This window comes from Vombatus ursinus, unplaced genomic scaffold, assembly GCF_900497805.2.
Source record: "Vombatus ursinus unplaced genomic scaffold, bare-nosed wombat genome assembly UNPS02014821.1, whole genome shotgun sequence".
Taxonomy (NCBI): domain Eukaryota; kingdom Metazoa; phylum Chordata; class Mammalia; order Diprotodontia; family Vombatidae; genus Vombatus; species Vombatus ursinus.
In genome coordinates this window covers 12,871,650-12,893,578 of record NW_020954599.1, presented here as the reverse complement: position 1 = coordinate 12,893,578, position 21,929 = coordinate 12,871,650, and the positions used below count along the sequence as shown (strand labels likewise).

The following is a 21,929-nucleotide window of genomic DNA, read 5'->3' as shown; positions in this document are numbered from 1 at the left end:
GGGGTGGGGAGAGGAGGTGAAGGGGAGATGAGGGAGGAGGGGAGGGGGGGAGGAGGAAAGGAAGGAAGGAGGAAGGAAGGGGAGTGAGGGGGGGAGCAAGGGTATGACTTGGGGGTAAGAGAATCGGTTTCACTCTTTGTCACTCTTGAATTGGGGGCGGAGGAATCCAGAAAACCCACTGCAGCATGCTATAAAAAGAAAAGAGGTTAGCGGGAAGAGAGCAAAGAGAGTGAGTGTAGCAGAGAGAGGGGGGGGGGAAAGACAGGGGAGAGAGAGAGAGAGAGTGCAGAAAGAGCTCGCGCCGGTGCCTTAGAGAACACAGTGTCACTCTCTCTCTCTGCCTGTCTGTCTGTGGCTGCCCTGAGTGTAACAGAGGAAAAGGCTGGCTGTGCGTGAGCGTGTGCCTGTGTGTGTAGAGAACCCTGGCTCGGCCTCTGACTCCGGGTCTCCAGCCCCTGGGGGTTGCTCTACGGACTCCCCAAACTAGCGTCTACTAACCTGGAACTGGAGGACGTGTGCTCTGACACAGTGCAGAGACTCAGACAAAAGCCGAGAAAGACAAGGGGAGAAGGAAAGAAAACAGGAGGAAAAACAAAACCCAGACAACTAAACCAGGAGGTGTGGGTGTATATGTGTGGGGGAAATAACCCGACCCTTCCAGCCCTCTGGGGCCCTTGAATTCGGGCTGATTTGCATTGCCCCCCCCCCCCCCCACGACAGATTGGGGGCAGGGACGAAGGAGGGCGGACTTCGAAGCTCCTTCCCAAGTTGTCTGGAGCAGGGCTGCTCAGCTGGGCTCTGCATCACCTTGGGGCACGCCTTCTGGGGTGGGGAGGCGCTTCGCATCTTACTGCCTGAAGAATTTCCCCAACTCCTGAAGAAACCGGCGGTGGTGAAGTGACCTCTGGTCTCCCAACTCCCAGCCTGAATGGTTAAGACTGAGTTTGCACTTTTCTAGGCTACAGTTTTCTGAAGTCACTCCAGGTTTGGGGGACAGTGACTGAGACGCCCCCTCGCTTCCTGCATCTTGGGCTGTTTGCCGGCTCTTTTTGGAAGACAAGTTCTGGGTTTCATTGCTTCCTTGCTACTTCTTCTCCCTCCCCTCCTAGGTTTTTACCTTTCTTGGGGTCCCCTCTTGCCTTGCTGGGGAGATGACCCTTATGATGTGGAATAAGGAGTCCTCCCGCTGCCTCCTTTTACTAGCCGCGGTCCTGATGGTGGAGAGCTCCCAGTTGGGAAGCCCCAGATCCAAACTGAACTCCATCAAGTCCGTCCTGGGCGGGGAGACCCCAACTCAGGCAACCAATCGATCTGCGGCCATCTACCAAGGACTGACTTTCGGCAGCAGTAAGAAGGGCAAAAACCTGGGGCAGGTAGGAAAATCTTCAAAACACAATCATCAGCAAGGAGAGGTATGGGACCATTCTACTCCCAAAGCACTGCTTATGTTTGCGTTGCCGTTAGATCAGGTGTTTGCTGCATTATGGGTTGTCCCTAAGCCGTGGTCTTCTTGATTTGAAAGCCTGTGTGTGCGAGTGTGTGCAGGAGCGTGTGTTCATATATTTTGCCAAGTATAGGATTTTGGGGGAAAAACTTCAATTTAATATAGACATATATATGTACATGACATGTATGTATACAGATCCTTGTTGATTAGTTTCATTTTCCAGAATCCAAAAGCCTCCTAGTTGTCATAGAAATGACATACGACTGCCTTTCTCCCATTCCTACCCCGCCCCCCCCCATGGAGCATAAATGTTAGTTATAGGTAGAGAACGATTTCTAAAGATCTCCGGTTTTTCCCTCCTGAAAAGAAAACTTTAGGAAAAGCAATAAAGTGATGATGCCTGTGTAACCTGGGACAGTCACATCAACACATACACCATTACAGGGCAGGTCAAAAAGCCTGAAATATCTTGAAAGTTTCTGCCTCTGTCTGTTTCTCTGTCGCTTACTGTCACTATCTCAGCCTCTGTTTCTGTGTGCCAGTTTGTGTCATATAGACATGCAGGCGAAAGCCCTCCTCCAGCTCCATGCACACAAGGACGCTCACACACACACACACACACACACACACACACACACACACACACAGATTTTCCTGAGCTTCCTGAATCCTGACACTGGATGGCCAGGAGAGGGGGCCCTGGGGGCATGGGGAAGTCCAAGGGGAGGAAGGTACAAACCCAAATTCTGACTTTCAGAAACCAAAGCAGAACTGAAGTCTCTGGAGGGCACATGGACTTGCAAATGCAAAAGCATACCAGTACACCCACAGAGATATTCAACAGTCAGATCTAGGCTATTCACAGTAGCTTTCTCTTTTTCCTGAAGTAATACTACAACCCTGCTAACCTCAGGGTCTCTGTGGGCTCTTGGCACAAGTGCCTGGCCGAAGCTGGTGCTTTTTTCCATCTCTGGAAAGGGGGTAATCAAGGACAGAAGAAAGAATGGGAGTGAGTTCCTGCTTTGAGCCTAACCCTTTGCTAAACCTCTCCTGGGCATACTTTTGATACAATCTCACAACCCTAGGAAAGCTACTTGTTTCCTGAGGAGACTATCTCTTCATGATCCCCCTAACCAAGCTAAAACAAAAATTGCTCAGGTCTTAGATTCTCCCCACCTTCTTCATTTAGGTCTCAAACAACAACAACAACAGTGAAAACTATCTTAATTGGGCACACTCTTCCTTAACTCAGATTGATGGGCATGAGACTTTTTCCCCTCCACAAAATACATACCCATTCTCACTATCACCCTCTTCCTTTACTTTCCTCAATTTATAACCTTGAAGCATCAAATAAAATGTGTAGAGTATGTCTATAGGACCTACCCTCTCTCTGATTGTGGAAAACAGGTGTAATAGGAGAGTTCTTTTGATGAGGATACAATTGAGGAAACTTTTCTTATAGTGACCCGATCTTATATTTTTTTCTTCTCTACTTGGCCATAGCCTCAGATCAGCATCATCCATAGTCTAGGATAAAACACTTTTGGCGAAGGCAGAGGAATGGACTAAATGACCCCTAGAGATCCCTTCCTCCCAGTCTCACTCCTGGGATGGTGTGATTATTCACCTTGGTCTCCTTTGTCAGCTGAATCCATTGAACCAACACATGAAATCAACTGAGGTCAGACTTGGGGGTTTACCATACAGCCTTGTGTTTTAAAACAACAGCAACCAACAAAGCTCAATGATATCCTGTTTCTTCTGACAGTTTTCTCCTATGAATTGTTTGGTTATTTGCACTTGCTTTGAAAGGTTAAGGATCTTCAGTATGGATATTGCCTCCACCAAAGCAGAGTGTGTAAAACCAGCCCCTTGTAGACTATAGATGTATATTTATGTATGTGTGTATTTGCACATACATACATATGTGTATATTTGAGCTGCTGGTGCTGTACACATAATATTAATTCATCACTTTGTACCCAAACTGGAGAGGAGCCTCTTTGAACGTATATAACCAAGCTGGTGCTGACAGGTATACAGTCTGTTACAGGACCAGGACTTTCCGGCTTCATGAAACCTGAAAAACCTTGTGTTCCACTGGGCATGATCTTTGAGGCCCTGGTAGTATCTTTACTCTATCAAAAGGCATCAGAGTAGGATTTTAGTGTTAGATAACTTCCATTGAATAGCATTCTCCAAAAAATTAGGATTTATTTTTAAAAGTATATGCATATGTATGTATCTATAAAATGAGTATATATAATAAGCATAATACACACTGTATGAAAGCCAAATTAATTTCATGAGCTAAAAAGACACAACTATAGGCAATCACATATACCAATACACAGTATTTCATCCATACTTTCCACATATTGTTGCTGGGGAAATTACAACAGGTGAATTCCTAAACTGCTTTTAGTTGTTCAGTCAAAAGACATGAGAATTATTTTTTACAAACTGCAGCATCTCATTTGTTCAGCAGATGAGTTAGAATATGCAATATCACGGACTAAATTGGATGTCATTAACTTCTGAGTACACAGAACTCTGCTGTTAACAGAGTTCTCTATTATACTTACTTAAATACTGCTTCATTTTTCCTTTGTTGGTGATTAGAAACATGTGATAACACTGTCACTAAATTCCACAATCCTTCAGTCTTCTAAAGGTCTATCATTTCTGAGGCATGGGCCCTTCTTCCATTGAAAATACTGAATTTTCAAATCAGAACACATATGTTTTTGAATATTGTCATTTACCTGAAACAAACAGAAATAATGTCTTTGTGAAAGGAACTTTGAACCACAGTTGATTTGGTGTCATTTGTCGCCTTCATATCAGAATCTAGTTGACTGCGTGCTTAACTGGAAAGATTATGTTGAATTAATCATGATGATAGTAAAAGAAAAATATGTATGTATATACGTATGTATGTATATTACCGAACAGTGATATTTGCAGACTCATATAGATAGAATCTGAGATATAATCAATTTTCCTCAGTCTAAATCTATTAATACCATTCATTCTAGATAAAGGTGGGGCACCCTGTCTTCTGGAACTGTAAAAAAAAAATCTAAAAATTATTTATTATTATAATAAATGTGCCCATGGGAAGGACAATCAGTCTTTACATAATTTCTTAAGTTTCTTTGTATGAAATTGGATTAGAAAACAATTTTCCAGATTTATTTTAAGTATAGATTATAAAAAATGGAAAACAAATACGTCTTTGAAGGGGAAGTTAGATAACTGCCTTATCTTTAAAAATTATCTTGTTAACCATGTATTGAAACTTGTTCTTTCTTTGGCAAATTGAAGCATGTTGCTTACATAAATAGGAGATATTAATGATACTTTTTCCATAAGTAGTTTGATTAATAGTTGCAAAAATCCTGAACAATTTGTCTTTCTTTTTGTTCAAATTATTCACAGTTTCTATAGGTATATAACACTATTCTCCAGGGTTTTGGCAAACAATATTATTTTTTATGTGTAATTTCACTATATATTATCCAATAAATGAGGTAGAAAATTAGTAAAATAAGTATTCAAGTCATTTAAACAAAAAATATCTTTACTTGGGGGAGAGGTCATTTTCATTTCACTTTCGATATTTAGATAAATTAAAAAAGATTGCGCCTCATATATATTAAAGTAAATGAAGCCACTTTGACTTGCTGATTGTTACACATCATTTATTTCACCCAGAATTCCAAAGGGACCAATTAATTTTAGAAAAGAACGCAAATAATTATTAACAAAATAGCCTTCTGCAAAATTATTCTACCAGAAAAAACATTTAATTAGGATTGCTCTTCTTTAAGGTTTGAACTTGAGTTTATGTATTTTCACCCTTATAAGTAGACTTTTTCTTTAAAATTACCTATTCATTTTGTCTGATTAAAAGCATCTTTTCATGTGAAAAATAAACTTTGACTTGATAATTGTCATTTCTTCTTTGTATTATTTCCTGCTTATCTTATATTTTTGAGAGCAACAGCTGAGATTCATTTGAATGCAATGACATAGGATTCTGAAATATTCAAAAATATGATTAAAAAAGAGCAACAAACAAAACATGATTTTAAAAATGCAGACAGAATTTCTGGTCCTTGCCGCTCTAAAATAAAAATGTATGAGGTTGCTCTATTCATATTTCATGATTTCTCATTTAACTTAGATTCTTATGGCGCTATGGTTTGGATGAAGTTAACTTTTCGTGAAACAAATACTGTACTCCCAAATGCATTAATACAGAAGCTTGCTGGAGAGAGCACATATATTTATACAACACAATTGTATAAATATACATATACCGTCTATACATATGTACTTTATATATTTGCACATAGCCATGCTACTGCATATTCATCTATTGATATAAACAAACCGAAATATGGCTTTGCTGCAGCGTTTACTCTCGATTACTGACAAGTGAGGAGGGTGGCTAGTTTGTGAAATTCTCTATGACAATGTTTTTAAATATTAGCCTAGTTTTCATATAGTCTGTTTTTGAATCACCTCCCTCTGTCACCAGCCTGAACAAAGTGCATGATTTGGAAAGTAGGTGTCTTGGGTGACAGCACGGCAAATCATATAATGCATCCCCAAGGTAATTGTAAATGACATCAGCTTCATCCATTGGTATGGATTGTCAGCACAACTACATGATTTCATTAAAGTAGGTAATAGAGAGTTGAAAGTTGAAATAAGAAGAAATCTACCTTGTATAGGATTGGTCAAGTATTTTAATAGTTATCTAACTGTGAGCATCTATCATTTTATTATCGTCCAATAACACAGAGCAAAGGGGACAAAGTTGCTGAAATATTCTCCAGCTGTTGCTCTGACTTTGCCACACTCTCCCTTAGTATTCCCCTCAGAGGTCATCTGTTCCCTCTTCCCCCTCCCCCAAAGTGAGTCAAAGTTTGCGTTTCTTCAACTAGTGAAAGGAAACCATTTCTAGGCCCTGCTAGAGTGAACTCTTCTGGGAGAGTCTTGGAGCATCCTCATCTTTCTCCTGCAATATTAATACTGAAAATGTGCATTTAAATAACACACCAAATTTCAAAGATTACTTCTGCTACTTATCACCTTCTTGTTTCTAGACTTATACACATTAGAGTTTCTCCAGAGATATAAGATTGTCCTGTTATTAGAATGTTAACTGGGTTGCAAATTAAGAAACCTGAATTTGAAGCCTCGCTAACTGGAATGACTTGCGGGATCTCATTGAATTAGTTGCTTTACACGAGGTTGCTTCACTTTATTGTGTTTGTATTTAAACACATTATTGTATTGTCTAAGAAATAGGGACCAGCATTCTGGCTGACCTTCTTCTGTTTACTTCTGTGGGTTATTGGAGAGAATGAGAAATATTTGTTCTTTTGTATGAATCCATGATGTCAAAACAACTTAAAAATATAAAAAAAAAATCTAATCAAAATTATTTTGTCTGTTTGACAACAACAACAGCAAAAGCTGATTTGGCTACTATCTTTCTTTGAATAGAATCAAACTGATAGTTGGTATTGCATATAAGTATTGTATATACTAGGTAAAATGCAAGAAAAGTATATCATTATTACATTATTCTGTTGTGTTTTATTAACCTGGTCTAGTGAGAAGAGCATTTGTAGTTGGAGTTGGGGGCCTGGGTTTGAATCCCGGGTGCACCACTTGCTAGCGGAGAGATACTGGCTGTCACTCAACCTCTCTGAGCCTCAGTTTCTTTATTTGTAAAGTGGAGACAATAAAACTTGCATTCCACTGCTAATGGGATTATTAAGAGGATGAAATGACATCATGTACGTTAAGGGTTCTATTACGATAAAGTGCCATTTGTATTTCATTGCTATCTGTCGGACTCCTCTTTTTTTTGTCTGGGGATTCTTGCTATGAGTGAGAGACTGGTTTAATACATTTTGTGCTGCTTTTAGCTTTGTCGAGGCAAACATCAGCTGTTCTCTGAAACAAGTAGGTCAAATAACATGTGAATTGTAGGAGGCGTTTTGTGATATGAACGAACATCTGTCCATAAACTAACAAACAAAAACGTAACCAACCATGCATTTTGAATAGTGGCCACCCAATAGCTAAAAGATATTAACAGCTTGGTTCACTACCTTCTTGTACTGGATACAAACCAATGACCTACAGGTCATTACCAACACCAATGACTAATCTTTTGAGACAATTCATTTCATAATTCATATTTTTTTGCAATGGTAACTTGAAACAGAAAAAAATATTTGAGGCGGAATGGAGCCAAAGTTCTATTTGTATCATTGCATTTTCAAGAGCAATTCATTTATGCAGCACCAGTTATAAAATTCTTATTATAAAGTCCATCCTGAGATTGCGTAATGGGTCTAGTTATCATATTTGATATCTACAAGGCCTTTAAACACATAAATCAAGCACACACATGACAAAAGTCAATTAAAATACCAACACAGAAAACATAAAATTATAATTTCTTACCTCCATCTCAAACTCCATCCAGATGTTTAAAATCTCAGTTTCCTTATTTGTAAAATGAGGATAAATGATACTTGAAATGCCTAGTTTACCTGGTTGTTAGGATTCAAGGACTTTGTAAGCCATAAAACCTTGTATATGTGATCATCAAATTTATATTTATAATCTTGTTTCTCTTTCTAATGAACTTTATATTATACTATATTATATATTACCTTATATTATAATGATCACTCCAGCTGTGACCATTCTAGCGCCTTACTTAAAATAGTATAACTTAGAAAGTTTGGAATTCCAAATAACCACCACCATTTTTCTCACTCCCTTAAAATATAGAAATATATGAAACTAGAAACAATTTACTATGAAACAGAAATACCATCATAAGGAAAGTTTGCCTGCCCATAGACGGACCCTTTTAAGTTTTCTGATGAAAGCTCTTATGCATACACGTGAACTAATAACACACATTGATGTTGTCTTTTGAGGTTGATGAAATACACGTTTGATAATAATCCAATGAGGTAGCTATTTCCAGTATAGCCATCCCCTTTTTACAGATGAGGAATTTACATCTAAGAGAGATTTTAACATGTCCACTGATCACACAGCTAGGCAGTGTTAGAGGTAGGATTCCAATCCAGCCCCCCTCATTACTCAGATTTTTTCCATTAAACTCTACTGCCTCTACTTTTGTGTCAGTGATATACATACCAAGAAGGGCCTGGGTTAATTTTGGCAAGTGCTACAATTTCCTCCATTTCAGCACTCACTCACAAACCTGGGGAAATCTTGTTAATAGCCAGTCTAGTAGACTGGTACCAAAGAATCAAAGAATATATTGTATTGTAAGATTCTAATTTCCCCAGAGTCTCACTTACAGCTAGGTGGCACAGTGGATAGAGTAAACTATGAGTCACGAAGACCTGAGTTTGAGATAGAAAGACCTGTGTGGCCCCGGGTAAGTCATTTAACCCCTTTTAGCCTCAGTTTCTTCATCTGTAAATGGGAATAATAACCACCTAATTTACTGAAATGTTGCTTGGATCAAAGGAGTTGATATTTGTAAAGTGCTTTGTAAACCTTAAATCATTATATAAATATTGGCTATTATTACAATTGTTGTTATTATTATTACTATCTCAGCATGAAGCATCCTCTTATACTGAGGTCCCCACTGTGCCAGATCATAGTGTTAAAGGCTTTAGAGATGGATTCTGCTTTAGAGATTATTTCATCCAACCTACAAATTCCAAAGATGAGGAAAGAAGACTCTGCCCACCCCTCTTTCTAAAGAGGGGGACTTCTGATGTCATCTAGTCCAATCCAAACCTGAAGAAGGAGCAATATTTGCTAGGATTATTATTTTATTTTCTCCTGGTTTCTATCTTCTATTTGTCCTGTAGAAGTTTTAGTTGGTAATTGACTTCCTCGGGTGTCTGCATTGGGCTCTTTGGACAACACTCCCTGTTATTCCTCATAAGAGTTGGTCAAAATGAGCTACAGTTCCATTCTCGAGAGCCTTATGGTGAGACTACCTTCTACATAGAATATTAGGACAGAAAATCCTTTTCCTTTTTTCTGGATTATTACAAGTTTCAACCTCTTCTCCCCAGCCCAAGTACATGTTGAACACTCTCCTTCCCCACCTATCTCAGGCTATAATATGACGTGCTTACTCTCTCCCAAGGTTACCATTAGCTCTACCTTTCTAACCAGTTCCTCTTCATTAGCCAAAATCAGGGCCAAACGTCCTCCAGTTTCTGAAGGATGAAATTACCAGCAAGGAAAGTCAAGAATTTCTCAGCTGCTCTGATCCCTGCTTCCATCTCTCTCATGACCTCAGCTGAAGTTTTCTGCTGCCCAGCTGGCAAATCTTGTACATTACTATCTCCAGTGACCTCAGCTTCAGCTCCCTGCTGCCCCAGTTGGAATGCTGTTTTAGCATCCTTTGATGGAATACTCTCTCAGACATATTGTAACAGAATACTTTCTTATAGGTGCCATCTCATGGCATTCTCTCCTAATTCTTAGGGCACACAATACTTTCATTGGGTGCTCTTGATTCTATCTCTTGTCCTGACTCGTTATAGCTTTCCTTCACAGCCAGCAATAAGGAAAAAAGAATGAGGGTCTACTCATCATGGGGCAACTAGGTGGCACAGTGAATAGAGTGCCAGACCTGGAGTCAGGAAGACCTGATTTCAACTCTGGCCAGACATATTCTAGTTGTGTGACAAGTCACTTAACCTTGTTTGCCTTAATTCCCTCATCTGTAAAATAAGCTGGAGAAGGAAATGGCCAATATCTTTGCCAAGAAAACCCCAAAAGGGGTCACAAAGAGTCAAACATGAGTGAAAAACAACTAAGCAACTACTCCTTACTGTTTCTCATTCAGGTGGAGGGTCTTATTGGCATATCCAAAGAGGAATATAACTCCATCCTTAGAGCTCTTCCTTGGAACTCCTGTCATGACACCATTGATTTATATCTGGAAGGGGCTTAAGAGGCCATTTTGTGCACCCCTTTCACTTTATAGAGGAGAAAGTTGAGGCTTAGATAGGGCAAACAGCTTGCCTGAATTTTGCGCAGGTTGGGAGTGCTAGAGATAGATTTTCGAACTCAGGACCTTTAACTCCAAATCCAGGACTCTTCATCATACCATACACATTTCCTTTATTTTTTAAGAAATATTTTTATTGATTTTTTTCACATTGTATCAGTTTCCCTCTGGATCTTTTCCATTCATGTCGTATCACAAATAATTTTTAAGAAAGACAGAGAAAAAAGAAACCAGTAAAACTGATAAATACAATGAAAAAAAATCTGACATTATATGCATATTCCGTACCCATGGAAGCCCCTACTTCTGGAAAGGATTTGGCGGAAATGTCTTCGGATATCTCTTCTTTGAGGTGATGCTTTCTCCTTATAATTTTGCAATGTTGGTTTTCAATTGATTTGTGATTGTTTTTTCCATTTACGTTGTTGTAGTGGTTGTGCAGATTGTTTTCTTTTTATCGCTTACTTCACTTTGTATCTGTTCATGCTTCTCTCTGTTACATTCTTCATTTTTTATAGCACAGTAGTTTTTCATAATACTCACGTACCATTATTTTTAGCCATTTCTCCATCAATGGTCAATAAATAGACCCATTTATTAAAGGTCTATTTACTATGTCACAGGCCCTGTACCACTGAGGATACAAATACCAATTAAAAACAAAGACAGTCCCTATCTTTGAGGAGCTTACCATCTAATAAGGGAAGGGAACACGTACAAAGGAAACTATTAAAGGGAAGAGGGATGGGCCTCAGTAGTGAGAGCTTGATGAAAAGTTCCCCCACAGCAGCGTAGCTAGTGGAAAATGGGAGAAAACCTTTTCTGAGATCTTTCTTTAGAAGAACGGGAGCCCATCACCCTGCTCCTCAGTCACAGAATCCAATCAGAGGGGCAGAGGGTACCGAGGAGATGTGAGTACCAGGCAGATTCAATCTTGCAGCATAATGAGATTTTCCAATAATGAGTTTCCTGGGGAAGGAAGGCAGGATGGTGCGTTCCAAAGAAGCCTAAAAGCACAGTAGCTGATTCCTTGCCACAAACAGTGCTGTCATAAATGTTTTGGAATATATGGAACCACCACACACTTTTCTAAAGGAAGCAGATGCTCAATTATCAAAATATTGTAATTGATCCATGATCTCATTGATTTAGATGCAGAAGAGCAGAACAATTTCTAGTCACAGTGGGTAGAGAAAAGAAGTTGTTTATGGAAGCCTTAGTAAAACAACTGCCACAAATGAATATCTGTATGAGACGGTGTCGTTCGTCAGAACTTCAGGGACACATCTTATTGCCACCCCTTTATATTACTACTATTCCAACCCTTTCTTTTCTTTTGCACTCACAGGCCAATTTCACTTGGTTCACTGGTGCCCTCTTCTGGCTTTTAGCTGTCACCACTTACCTTTCTTTTCTGGGTTCCCATGGTCACTATGTGAAAGTCCCATGAATTACCTCCCTCTGTAGGTAGACTCATCCAAATTCTTGATAGCCGTTCCCCCTTTGACACTGGGTGTCACTTGCCAATTTATTTTCTATAAGCCGTTAGATTGGATTACTCAAAGTTATTGACTATCTTTTTTAGTCATCAGCTACACCTCAGACGGGGTCTTTGTCTTAAGCAGCTTCTAAGGTATGTATACACTCACATTTTTCTTATGCTCTTAAAGTGTCTGAGGACACAGAGGCTGTATGTGAATATACATACATAATGTATGCATATGTAACACATACATATAGACTTACATATGCATCTACATAGACATGCACATCCATCATTTCTTCACTGGCTAGTCACCATGCCTTGATGCCCTCCATACTAAAATCTACCATTTAAAATCCCTAGTTTATTCCCAAGTTTACCTCAAGCACAATCTTCTACATGAAGAGTTTCTTGATATCCATGTTTTTAGTTTCCTCTTTAGGCAAATTATGCATCTCTACTACTCTCTTCTCTCTGTCCCTTTCCTCCTGAATCCAGTGATAAGAGCCTCTTTCTACTGTAGTCTTCTCTATCCTTTCTTCTCCAGCAAAATGGGCTTAAATATAATTGCTTCAGTAAATCATAATCCATAAGCCCAAAATGTGGCTGCCCTCTCAAGACTGGAATAAACTGTTTAAATGCCCTGAGGAAAGGTCATGCCCCCATCCCAACCCTCTATTTACCCAATCTGCTACAGCTACTCCTTTCTAGATGCCCTCTGCCCTCTCCTTCTCTCTCCCCCACTCCATTTCTCTTTCTTACCAGTACTCATCTAGATGTGTAGGAATTCCAAGGAGAACAGGAAAAGGATTTTGGAGGTGATGATCTTTCTTTCCTCCTCATAGAGGATGAGGTGATGTGGTGGCAGAGAGGATACAAGAACCACTATCAGCACCAGCCTCCACCCTCCTCACAGTAATCATCCCTGTGACTCTGGAGAGTAATGAATAAGTATAATCTGGTCTCTACTACCAAATCACCATGTGACTTTAAAAAAGCCAATTCTCCCTGGGCCTCAGTTTTCTCATCTGTAAAATGTGTACATTAATTTCAACGGTTCCTCATAGTGCTAACTTTATGATCCCGTGGACTCAACCTTCTGCCTATTCCTAGAGTTTCTGCCCCCAGTCATAAGTGACAACATCTCCAGAAGGATGAAGAAGCTGGTTGCTACCTTTCAGAAAACTATCACAGGGATATGCTTTCTGGCGGGATCCTGTTTTTGTCCTGCCTTCTACACAACCAGAGCTTCACCATACAGCTATGGAGATTTGTGGGCGGATCATTAGGAGGATTTGTAGGGTTACAGTATGTGAGTATTGGATAGGTAGTGACACCCCACTTTCCCTTTGTGGGTAATAGGGAAGGTAATAATTGGAGTCAAACTGTTTTAGAAGCTGTCACATTAAACCTGTGGACAGCACAGAGATGAAGGCAATAAATATATAATGCTCTCTAGGTCAGTACCTAGAACTGAATGTTATCAACAAAACCCTCTCTTTCCCATTAAAAGAAATGCCAAGGCAGTATTGTCTGGTGGAAATTAAGCAAAAATAGCTTGCAATTCAGTAATTCACCAAATTATCTAGAAATCACAGAAACAACAAGGGCACCCCAGACACTCAGAATTTAACCACAGCATTTGGAGTTCTAACAACCGAGGCAACATTAATTATTTAACCACAAGAACCAAAATAATTTAACTCTGGCAGTTACAGGCCACTGCCAAGAGCACTAATTTGATATCCTCTGAAGTCTGATAGCATCCCAAAGGACAGTGCTCTCTGCACTTTCCACTGAGTGCCTGGAAGCCAGATATCTTGCTGTGAGTTTGGATAAGTGTGGACATTCTTGGTGTGTGGATGGCAGTGCTATCTCCTCTTGGACTGAAAAACTGGGCACAGATTCTTTCCAATCCATTTCCTTCTTACTTTTCTTCTCTGTTTTCCTCCCTGTTGCAAATCACTTGGAAGTTATTATTAACCATTTCAAACTATTTGAAATTTAAATAAACATTATTGATGATGCAGACTTAAGTTTCTATACATGTAACATCTCATATTTGGAAAGGGACTCCATAATAACTAGCATTTAGATGGCGCTTTACGATTTGCAGAGTGCTTTACATATATTAACTCATTTGATCCTCACAACAAGCCTGTGAGGTAACTGCTATTATTACCCCCATTTTACAGAGAAGGAAAATGAGGCACAGAGAAATTAAGTCCTTTGCCCAGGGTCACACAGATAGTAAGTGTTTGAGGTCAGATTCATACTCCAATCTTTATGACTTGATGAATGCCTTATCTATAGTGCCACCTAGCTTCCTTACTTTTAGGTCCCTTTCAAGTGAGTCTCAAAGGGGAAAAACAGAAACTTTCCCATGAAAAGCAATAGAAATGGGCACAAACTTTTAAAAAGCATTCTATATTTGCTGCATCCACTTCCTGTTGATTCTTTAATCACAACAAAAATTCCTTCTCCTCCACCTTCTAGTGAAGGTGAAACTTCTCTCTCTAAGGTCACCAATGACTCCTTAGTCACTATCAATCTCATAGCTTTTCCACATTCCTCATTCTTCTTGACCTCTGCAGAATCTGACACTATTGACTGCCTCTCCATCCCAATACTCTCTCTTCCTCTGACTTGCATTTCATTCTACTAACTAAAATATTTTTTTTATTTTTTATAAATAAATTTATTTTTAGTTTTCAACAATCACTTCCAAAAGCTTTTGAGTTTTAAATAAAAAATATTCGTATTGATGTCTTTTGCTTTTCTATCATATGAATTTTCAAATATATCCCTTTTCCTTCACCTTCCCAGAGACCTGTCCTATTTATCAAAGATTAACTAATACGTTGACCAAGTCCAACAGTATATGGATATTCTGTATCCATAGCTCCCCCACCTAAGCAATGAGGAAGGAAGGACATCTATTTGGCTTCCAAGCGTTATCTCCCTGTCCTGGGCACTACTTTTCTCTATGTATTGTATCCTTCTATTAAAATGTATCCCCAGTATATAGCATAATCGATGCTTAATGACTGCTTTTTCATTTAATGACTCATTCATTCATTTCTCAACTATTCTCTGGGGTCGAGTTTAGTATTTATGACTTCAGGGCAGTCAGTTTCTTTATTAGTTATTTACATTTATGTTGTTTTAGTCATTAAATTTATAGTGCTGTCAGTCATCAGTTGTCCTCTCACGCTTCTATGAATTGATATTCCTCACTTCTTATAGCACAGTAGTATTTTATCCTATTCACAGATCATAATTTATTTAATCATTTTCAAAGTGATGAATATCTTCTTTGCTTCCTTGTGAGTGTATAAATAAATGGACAGAGAGATGATAGGTAGATAGAAAAGTAGGTAGAGATAGATAGACTGAATGATAATAGATAGGTAGGAGATAGATGAAAAATTGATAGATAATAAACAGATGCTAGATAGATAAAGATAGATTGATAGTTAATAGGTAGATTGACAGACAAATTCATAGATAATAAACATGCTAGATAGATAAAGGTAGATTGATAATTGATAGGTAGCTAGATTGATAGATAATAGGTTGATAGATGATAGAAGCTAGGTTGATAACAAATATATAGATAAGATGATTGATAGATGATAGTATAGCTAAATAGATAGGTAGATAGTGTAGATAGATAGATAGATAGATAGATAGATAGATAGATAGATAGATAGATAGATAGATAGATAGATAGATAGAATATTTATCAAGTGCTTATGATGTGCCAGGCACTGTTCTAAGTGTTGAGGATAGAAATAGTAGCAAGCAACACAGTCCCTACCTCTGAAGAGCTTATATCCTAATGGGTGAAAATAAAACATATAGGACTCCAACACATTTTCACAACTTACAATGATTATTGTCATTCTTCTTTGCAAAGCTTGGACTACTCCCAAACTCCTTTATTTTCTTTTTCTGTGCAGGTGGTCTATAGTGTACTCTGATGATAATAATTGCTTCTATTTCTGATTTTCACCAGATTTCCCTTTTCTAGTTCCTGGAATTTTTCCTTGAAGTATCTTCTTACTATGCTACTCCTTCTGCCTCATCCCCACTCCAAGTCCTGTTCTGCTATTAACATAGCTAAATGGAGCTGTGGATAGAGTTTTGGGCTTAGAATCAGGAGGATTTGAGTTCAAATACAGCCTCAGATACTTACTAGCTGTATGACCATAGGCAAGTTACTTAACCTCTCTTCGCCTTGGTTCCTCATCTGTAAAATGAACTGGAGAAGGAAATGGCAAATCACTGCAGTATCTTTGCCAAGAGAACCCCCAATGGGGTCATGAAGAGTTGGATATGCCTAAAATGACTGAACAAATGAAAAACAAAAACAAAAACAAATTTCCCCGGATTGTTGTGAGGATCAAATAAGACAATATTTATAAAGCACTTCGCAGCATTGCTCTGTATGAATGTCAGCTATGATCATCATTATTATTATGACAATTATCTTTTTTTCAGAACCACATTAAAGTCATAGGTATTATCCCACAATGTCTCAACCTTTGAGGTCATATTTCCTCCTTGTATTATAAGCTCTAATTTGCCTTGTGTGTTGCCCTACCCTTGTGGATTTCCATGGACCCACTTGAAGCTATGGATTTTATGGCCAGATCTTGGTCACTTCTAGATAGGTATTCTTATTCTTCAGCCATGGTAATAATTGTCCATGGTATTTGGCTAGGTGGCATCACATAGGTGGTAGTCTCTCTCTCTTTTCCCTTTCAGCTTCAAGTTCTTTTGATTAGATTTGCATTAGGATTCTAGACCTTCTCAGGTTTGGGTTAGTGTAACCCATCCTTGGACAGGAGCCTGTAAGTTTTAGATCTTAAGCTTTCTTCCAGAGATCTTACTGTCACTGAAAACAAAAATGCATTACCTGATCCTTACATGACAGATAAAAGTCCATGGTTTTTGGATTTGGTAGGTTTGACCTGAATTTGTGCTCTACTGTCATAGCCTTCAAGAATTCCTAATCATTTCCACGCCATAATAAAGTGTTGAAATATTTAAGGTGAAGGAATTTAACACCTAAGTGAATACTTGCCCTTCCCTCTCCCTTTTTGTGGTGCGGAGAGGTATGGGGGAACCCATGATTTCATAGTGTAGGGAACTATCTTTTGTTTCTTTTTATAAAAAGAAATACTAATGATTTTTTAATGGAGATTTAATTTTTGTTTATTCTGTTAAGTGTAACAAATTGCTTTAGTTTATTCCGCCTTAGTTCTGTTGATGAACTAAATTTAGTTGGGTAGATTTTAAGACAGAGAATAAACCTGTGGTGTGTCAAGCTTTCAGTTAAGTTCCCCTTCAGCTCTAAATCTCTGTGAGTCTATGTATATTATCAGTGAGTCATGCTTTAGCCTCACAGTAGGCCATTGTGCTACAATGGATTAATTATAATAATAAACTAAGAATGAGTACACTTACTGTGCGTAGATAGGACTGAAAAGATAAATTCAGAACCATCAAATTGAACTTTTTCACACTGGACACTTGAAGATGAAGTCTGGCTATGTTAATATTAGTTTGCTTTTAGTTGTTATTGTTCAGTTGTTATTGTTATTGTTGTGTTTGACCCTTCATGACCCCACTTGGGATTTTCTTGTTAAAGATACTGGAGTGGTTTGTCATTTCTTTCTCTAGCTCATTTTACAAATGAGAAACTGAGACAAATAGGGTTAGGTGACTTACCCAGGGTCACACAGCTAGTAAGCATCTGAGATCAGATTTGAACTGTCTTCCTAACTCCAGACCCACCTGTACCAGTGAGCTAGCGTTAATTTTCTTAGGAGTGGATTAATCCACTCAAAATTGAATTTTTCAGATATTAATAATTGTGGAGTTTACTAGTACCAGTTTTTATTAATCAATTTTCACGAACCAGTAATACAGCACCAAAGTATTTAGAGAGTTAGGGGGGAAAAAGGAGGAAAGGTTTACTTTAATGTTTTCTGTTCTTCAAAACTCCATAACCAGAAGCAACCATTTTATTCTTTTTAGTGACATTGCCATTTATTTTATTTCATTTGCCTGTTTAAAGACTGACAGACACAAATACTATGGCAGCCCATAGAGACCAAAGGACATTTTATTTCTGTCTGTTGTGTCTGGAATGCATACTATTTATATCTCTTCACTCACATCTGGAAAGAAATGATGAGAATGAGAGGTAGTGAAGACACAGATTCTCATGAAAGTCAATGAACTTTCCAGACAGTAATACTAGGTTGGAGGATCATGCTTTGAACTCCTAGAAGGCCACAGGGTTCATAATGGATAAAGTTCTGAACAGCATCCAATAATAAAGTCAACTTGTGTGAGTGTGAAACCACATGGACTGACACAGCGAAAATAAATTTTGTCAAAACTGCTTCAAACAAGAGTGGGGGTGTTTCACACAGCTGTTGAAAATACATTCTTGTATTGCTAAGCAGCATTTCCCAAGAAGCAATATAATAACTTCAATTATTCATGTTATATGCTTGGGAATCTCAGAGGTGGTGTATTGGGAAAACGGACATGTGAAGCCATTGGAGAAAAAAATGTATTCAAAGCAATTGTTATATTTTCTTCAAACCACATTAATTTCCATTGTTGAAGCAAATAGTCCTAATTTTGCTACCCCCAAGCCTCTTTTTTTTCCTACCTTTGAGTTATCTGGGGTACAAAAAGTACAAGACAAGACATTTGAACTGAAATGACATGAACTAAAATGAATACTGGAAATATTAACATCATTTATTAATATAATGATAGAAATGTATGAATGAAGCTCATGTGTTCCATTCAATTCAATGAACATGTTAAGCACTTATGTGCTATATGCTGGAGCTACAAATAAGAAAAAAAGAAAGACAGTCCCTACCTTCAAGGAGTTTACAGTCTAAGGGGGGAAGATAATACACAAAAGGAAGCTGGAAAGGAGGTGGGGGAGTTGGGCTACCAGTGGGTACCTGGAACTGAAGTATCACGTTCATGTATCAAGTTCAAGCCAAGCAGAGCTGCAGCTGGAAAATGGAGATTAGATGACTTAAAATAGGAACTTAATATTTCAACAGGCAAAAAAGTAATAATAATAATAATAATAATAATAAATGATGATGATAATCTATAGCTAATAATTATTATAATACCTATCATTTATATAGTGCCTTCATACTTGTAAGATGCTTTTACAATATTGTCTCATTTGATTTTTGTAACAACCGTGGGAGGCAGGTGTTATTATTTTCCCCATTCTACAGGTGAGGAAACTTGGACAAAGAGAGATTAAGTGTTTCATCCAGGATCACACACTCAATAAATTTCCGAAGCAGAATTTAAACTCAAGTCTTCCCATCTCAAAATCTAATGCTCTATCCATTGTGCCACCTAGGTCCCTGGCATTCAGATGATAATTATTTTTTTTTCATTTCATGAATCGAAACTCTGGAAAATAAGATTAGAAACCCCATTTAAAAAAAGGAGAATAAAAGTTTCAATCATTTCATACTTATTAAAAATAGCAGAGACATGATAGTTCAAATTGGCTATTTTTGTTTCATACCAGATCAAAGATACAACTATTATTCCAAGTAAATAAAGGACTTTCTTTGTTGATACATCCTGTATAAAAAAGGGTGTACTACTTCATCTCAAACTCAAACTCAAACACATCCCACACTAAACCCCCAAGATCCCTGCCTTCTCACTTCTTTATTTCTAAAGATACGTCCATCTTCCCAGTCAGCGTCAAAGCTTAAAAATCATTATTAACTCTCTCCTCTCCCTTTCCCCCCCATCTAATCAGCTACCAAATTCTATGGATTCTATCTCTACAACCTCTCTCCCATATCTCCTTTCCTTTTCACACTCATGATCACCACCTTTGTGTAAGTTCTCATCACATCTTGCCTGAACTATTGCAACTGTTGATGTTATCCTAACTTGGTTTCCTGACTTCAGTCTCTACTTTCTCCTATACATTCTTTATGAGATCAGTCACCAATCATGGCACTTTCTTGCTCAAAAAATTCCAATGGTCTCATAGGACCTATCGAATAAATTAAAAATTTGAACAGTATTCAAAGTATGGGACAACTCAGTTCTCCAAACCACCTTTGTGGCATGAGCCTCTTTACATGGGCTATACTCAAGATGAAATGGAATAAGGATCATCTGCTTGTCCTTTTCTCTGAATATGACTTTATTCTTCCTATTCCTTGTGCCCAAAATAGGTTGTTCCCTTATTGTTAACTGTTCAAATCTTTTCCTTCCTTCAAGATCCAATTCAGGTGACATATCCTCCATAAAACCTTTCCAGACACTTTCAGCTTGAAGCCACATGTCTCCTCTGATGGTTTATAGCACTTAGAATCTTTCCTTTACACTTATAGTTTAATTGGTATTACTGTTAATTGTATATGTGCATTGCCTCTTCCACTACTATTTGAGGGCAGGGATTTTATTTTATTTTATTTTATTACTCTCTTTCCAAATCATCACTGTCTTGAAGAAAGTAGATACTTAATAAATACTGTTAAAGGTAACTCATTTTATAGACTGAAATAAGGTCTGCAAACCCTATTGAAGGTTTATTTTAAGTAGACTGTTTAAGGTTAGCACATCCTATGAGGTAGGTAGTTTGTGTTGAGTTAAATTTAATTAAATGAAAATGGTCATTCCACCTAAAATAGATCTTACAAGCTTGTGGTGCTTGTAAGGAATTAAATTAAGATAGAGTGCTAAGTCTAGAGTCAGAAGAGACGAGCTCAAATCTGACCTCAGACACTCAGTAGATGTTTGATCCTGGGCAAATCACTTAACCGCTCTTTGCCTCAGTTTTCTTAACTGTAAAATGGAGATAATAACAGCATCTATCTCACAGGGTTGTCATGAGGATCAAATGAGATATTTGGTAAAAAAATGCTTAGCACAGTACCTTGAATGTAGTAGGTAATGTATAACTGCTTATTTTATTCCCCTGCCTGCTTCTAAGACACCGTGAGTTATGTAGATAAGTGATTTCCCTCCCTTCCCCACTTTTTAAAAGCTGACCCTAATAAAATTTATACATCATTTACTATAATGGCACACATTAGTGTTTTTAAGTTTGCTAAGTGTTAAAATGGAGTAGGTAAGTTATTCATATACCCATTTTACAGATGAGGATATTTAAAGAGGTGAAAGGACTTGTCCACAATCACACAGTTAGTGTCAGGGCCAGTCCTCAAATATTGTCCTGTTAGCATTGAATACCACAATCTTTCCATAATAGCCAGCTGCCTCTTCAAAAGCATAGAACTTCTGTCTTAGTTGTCTTTCTTGCTTCGAATCATGGCTACCATTTCTCATCCAACCAGTCAATGAATCAGCAAAAATGTATTAAGTTCCTACCATGTACCAGGCACTGTACTTGAGAAAAGGCAAAAATGAAACAGTCCCTGCCCTCAAGGAGCTTACAGATACATAGATAAATTTGTTCAAAATAAGTAGAAAATGAACCTGTGATATCACTAGCATAAGGATCCTAGGAAGGATCTTCCTTTACCCATGCAGATCAGTGGACAGAAGAGTGGAAACATGTGGTGAGAATTCAAACAATGCGACCATGACACAGGATTCATTATTTGCTCTCATTGGGACCTAACTGTAGTGTTCAGAAGTTGCCTGGAGCAATTAGAGGATAAGTGACTTGAAGCATAAGTAATAACACCACAGAAATATGTTAGAAGTAACACTTGAAACCAGGTCCCAAGACCATTTCTATATCTATATTGCTTTTTTTACCAGGGAAAAAAAGTGGAGGAGGAAGGAGTAGTAGTGATAGTGGTGGTGGTGGTGATGGTGATGGTGATACTGTAGGAGGAGGAGGAAGAAGAAGAAGAAGAAGAAGAAGAAGAAGAAGAAGAAGAAGAAGA

The 21,929-nt window shown here is 38.2% G+C and overlaps 1 protein-coding gene across 2 annotated transcripts in view; it reads left to right on the top strand.

Moving 5' to 3' along the window:
* Positions 1-708: 708 nt before the first annotated feature.
* DKK2 (dickkopf WNT signaling pathway inhibitor 2) overlaps positions 709-21,929 on the top strand; it is a 143,346-nt gene continuing 122,125 nt past the window's right edge. The window contains exon 1 of one of the 2 annotated variants that reach the window (XM_027837512.1): positions 709-1,373. In XM_027837512.1, the coding sequence (XP_027693313.1) occupies positions 1,152-1,373 (222 nt within the window). In that variant the 5' untranslated portion in view covers positions 709-1,151. Of the gene's footprint in view, positions 1,413-21,929 lie in introns of both variants that reach the window. The other variant, XM_027837511.1, reaches the window with a different exon arrangement.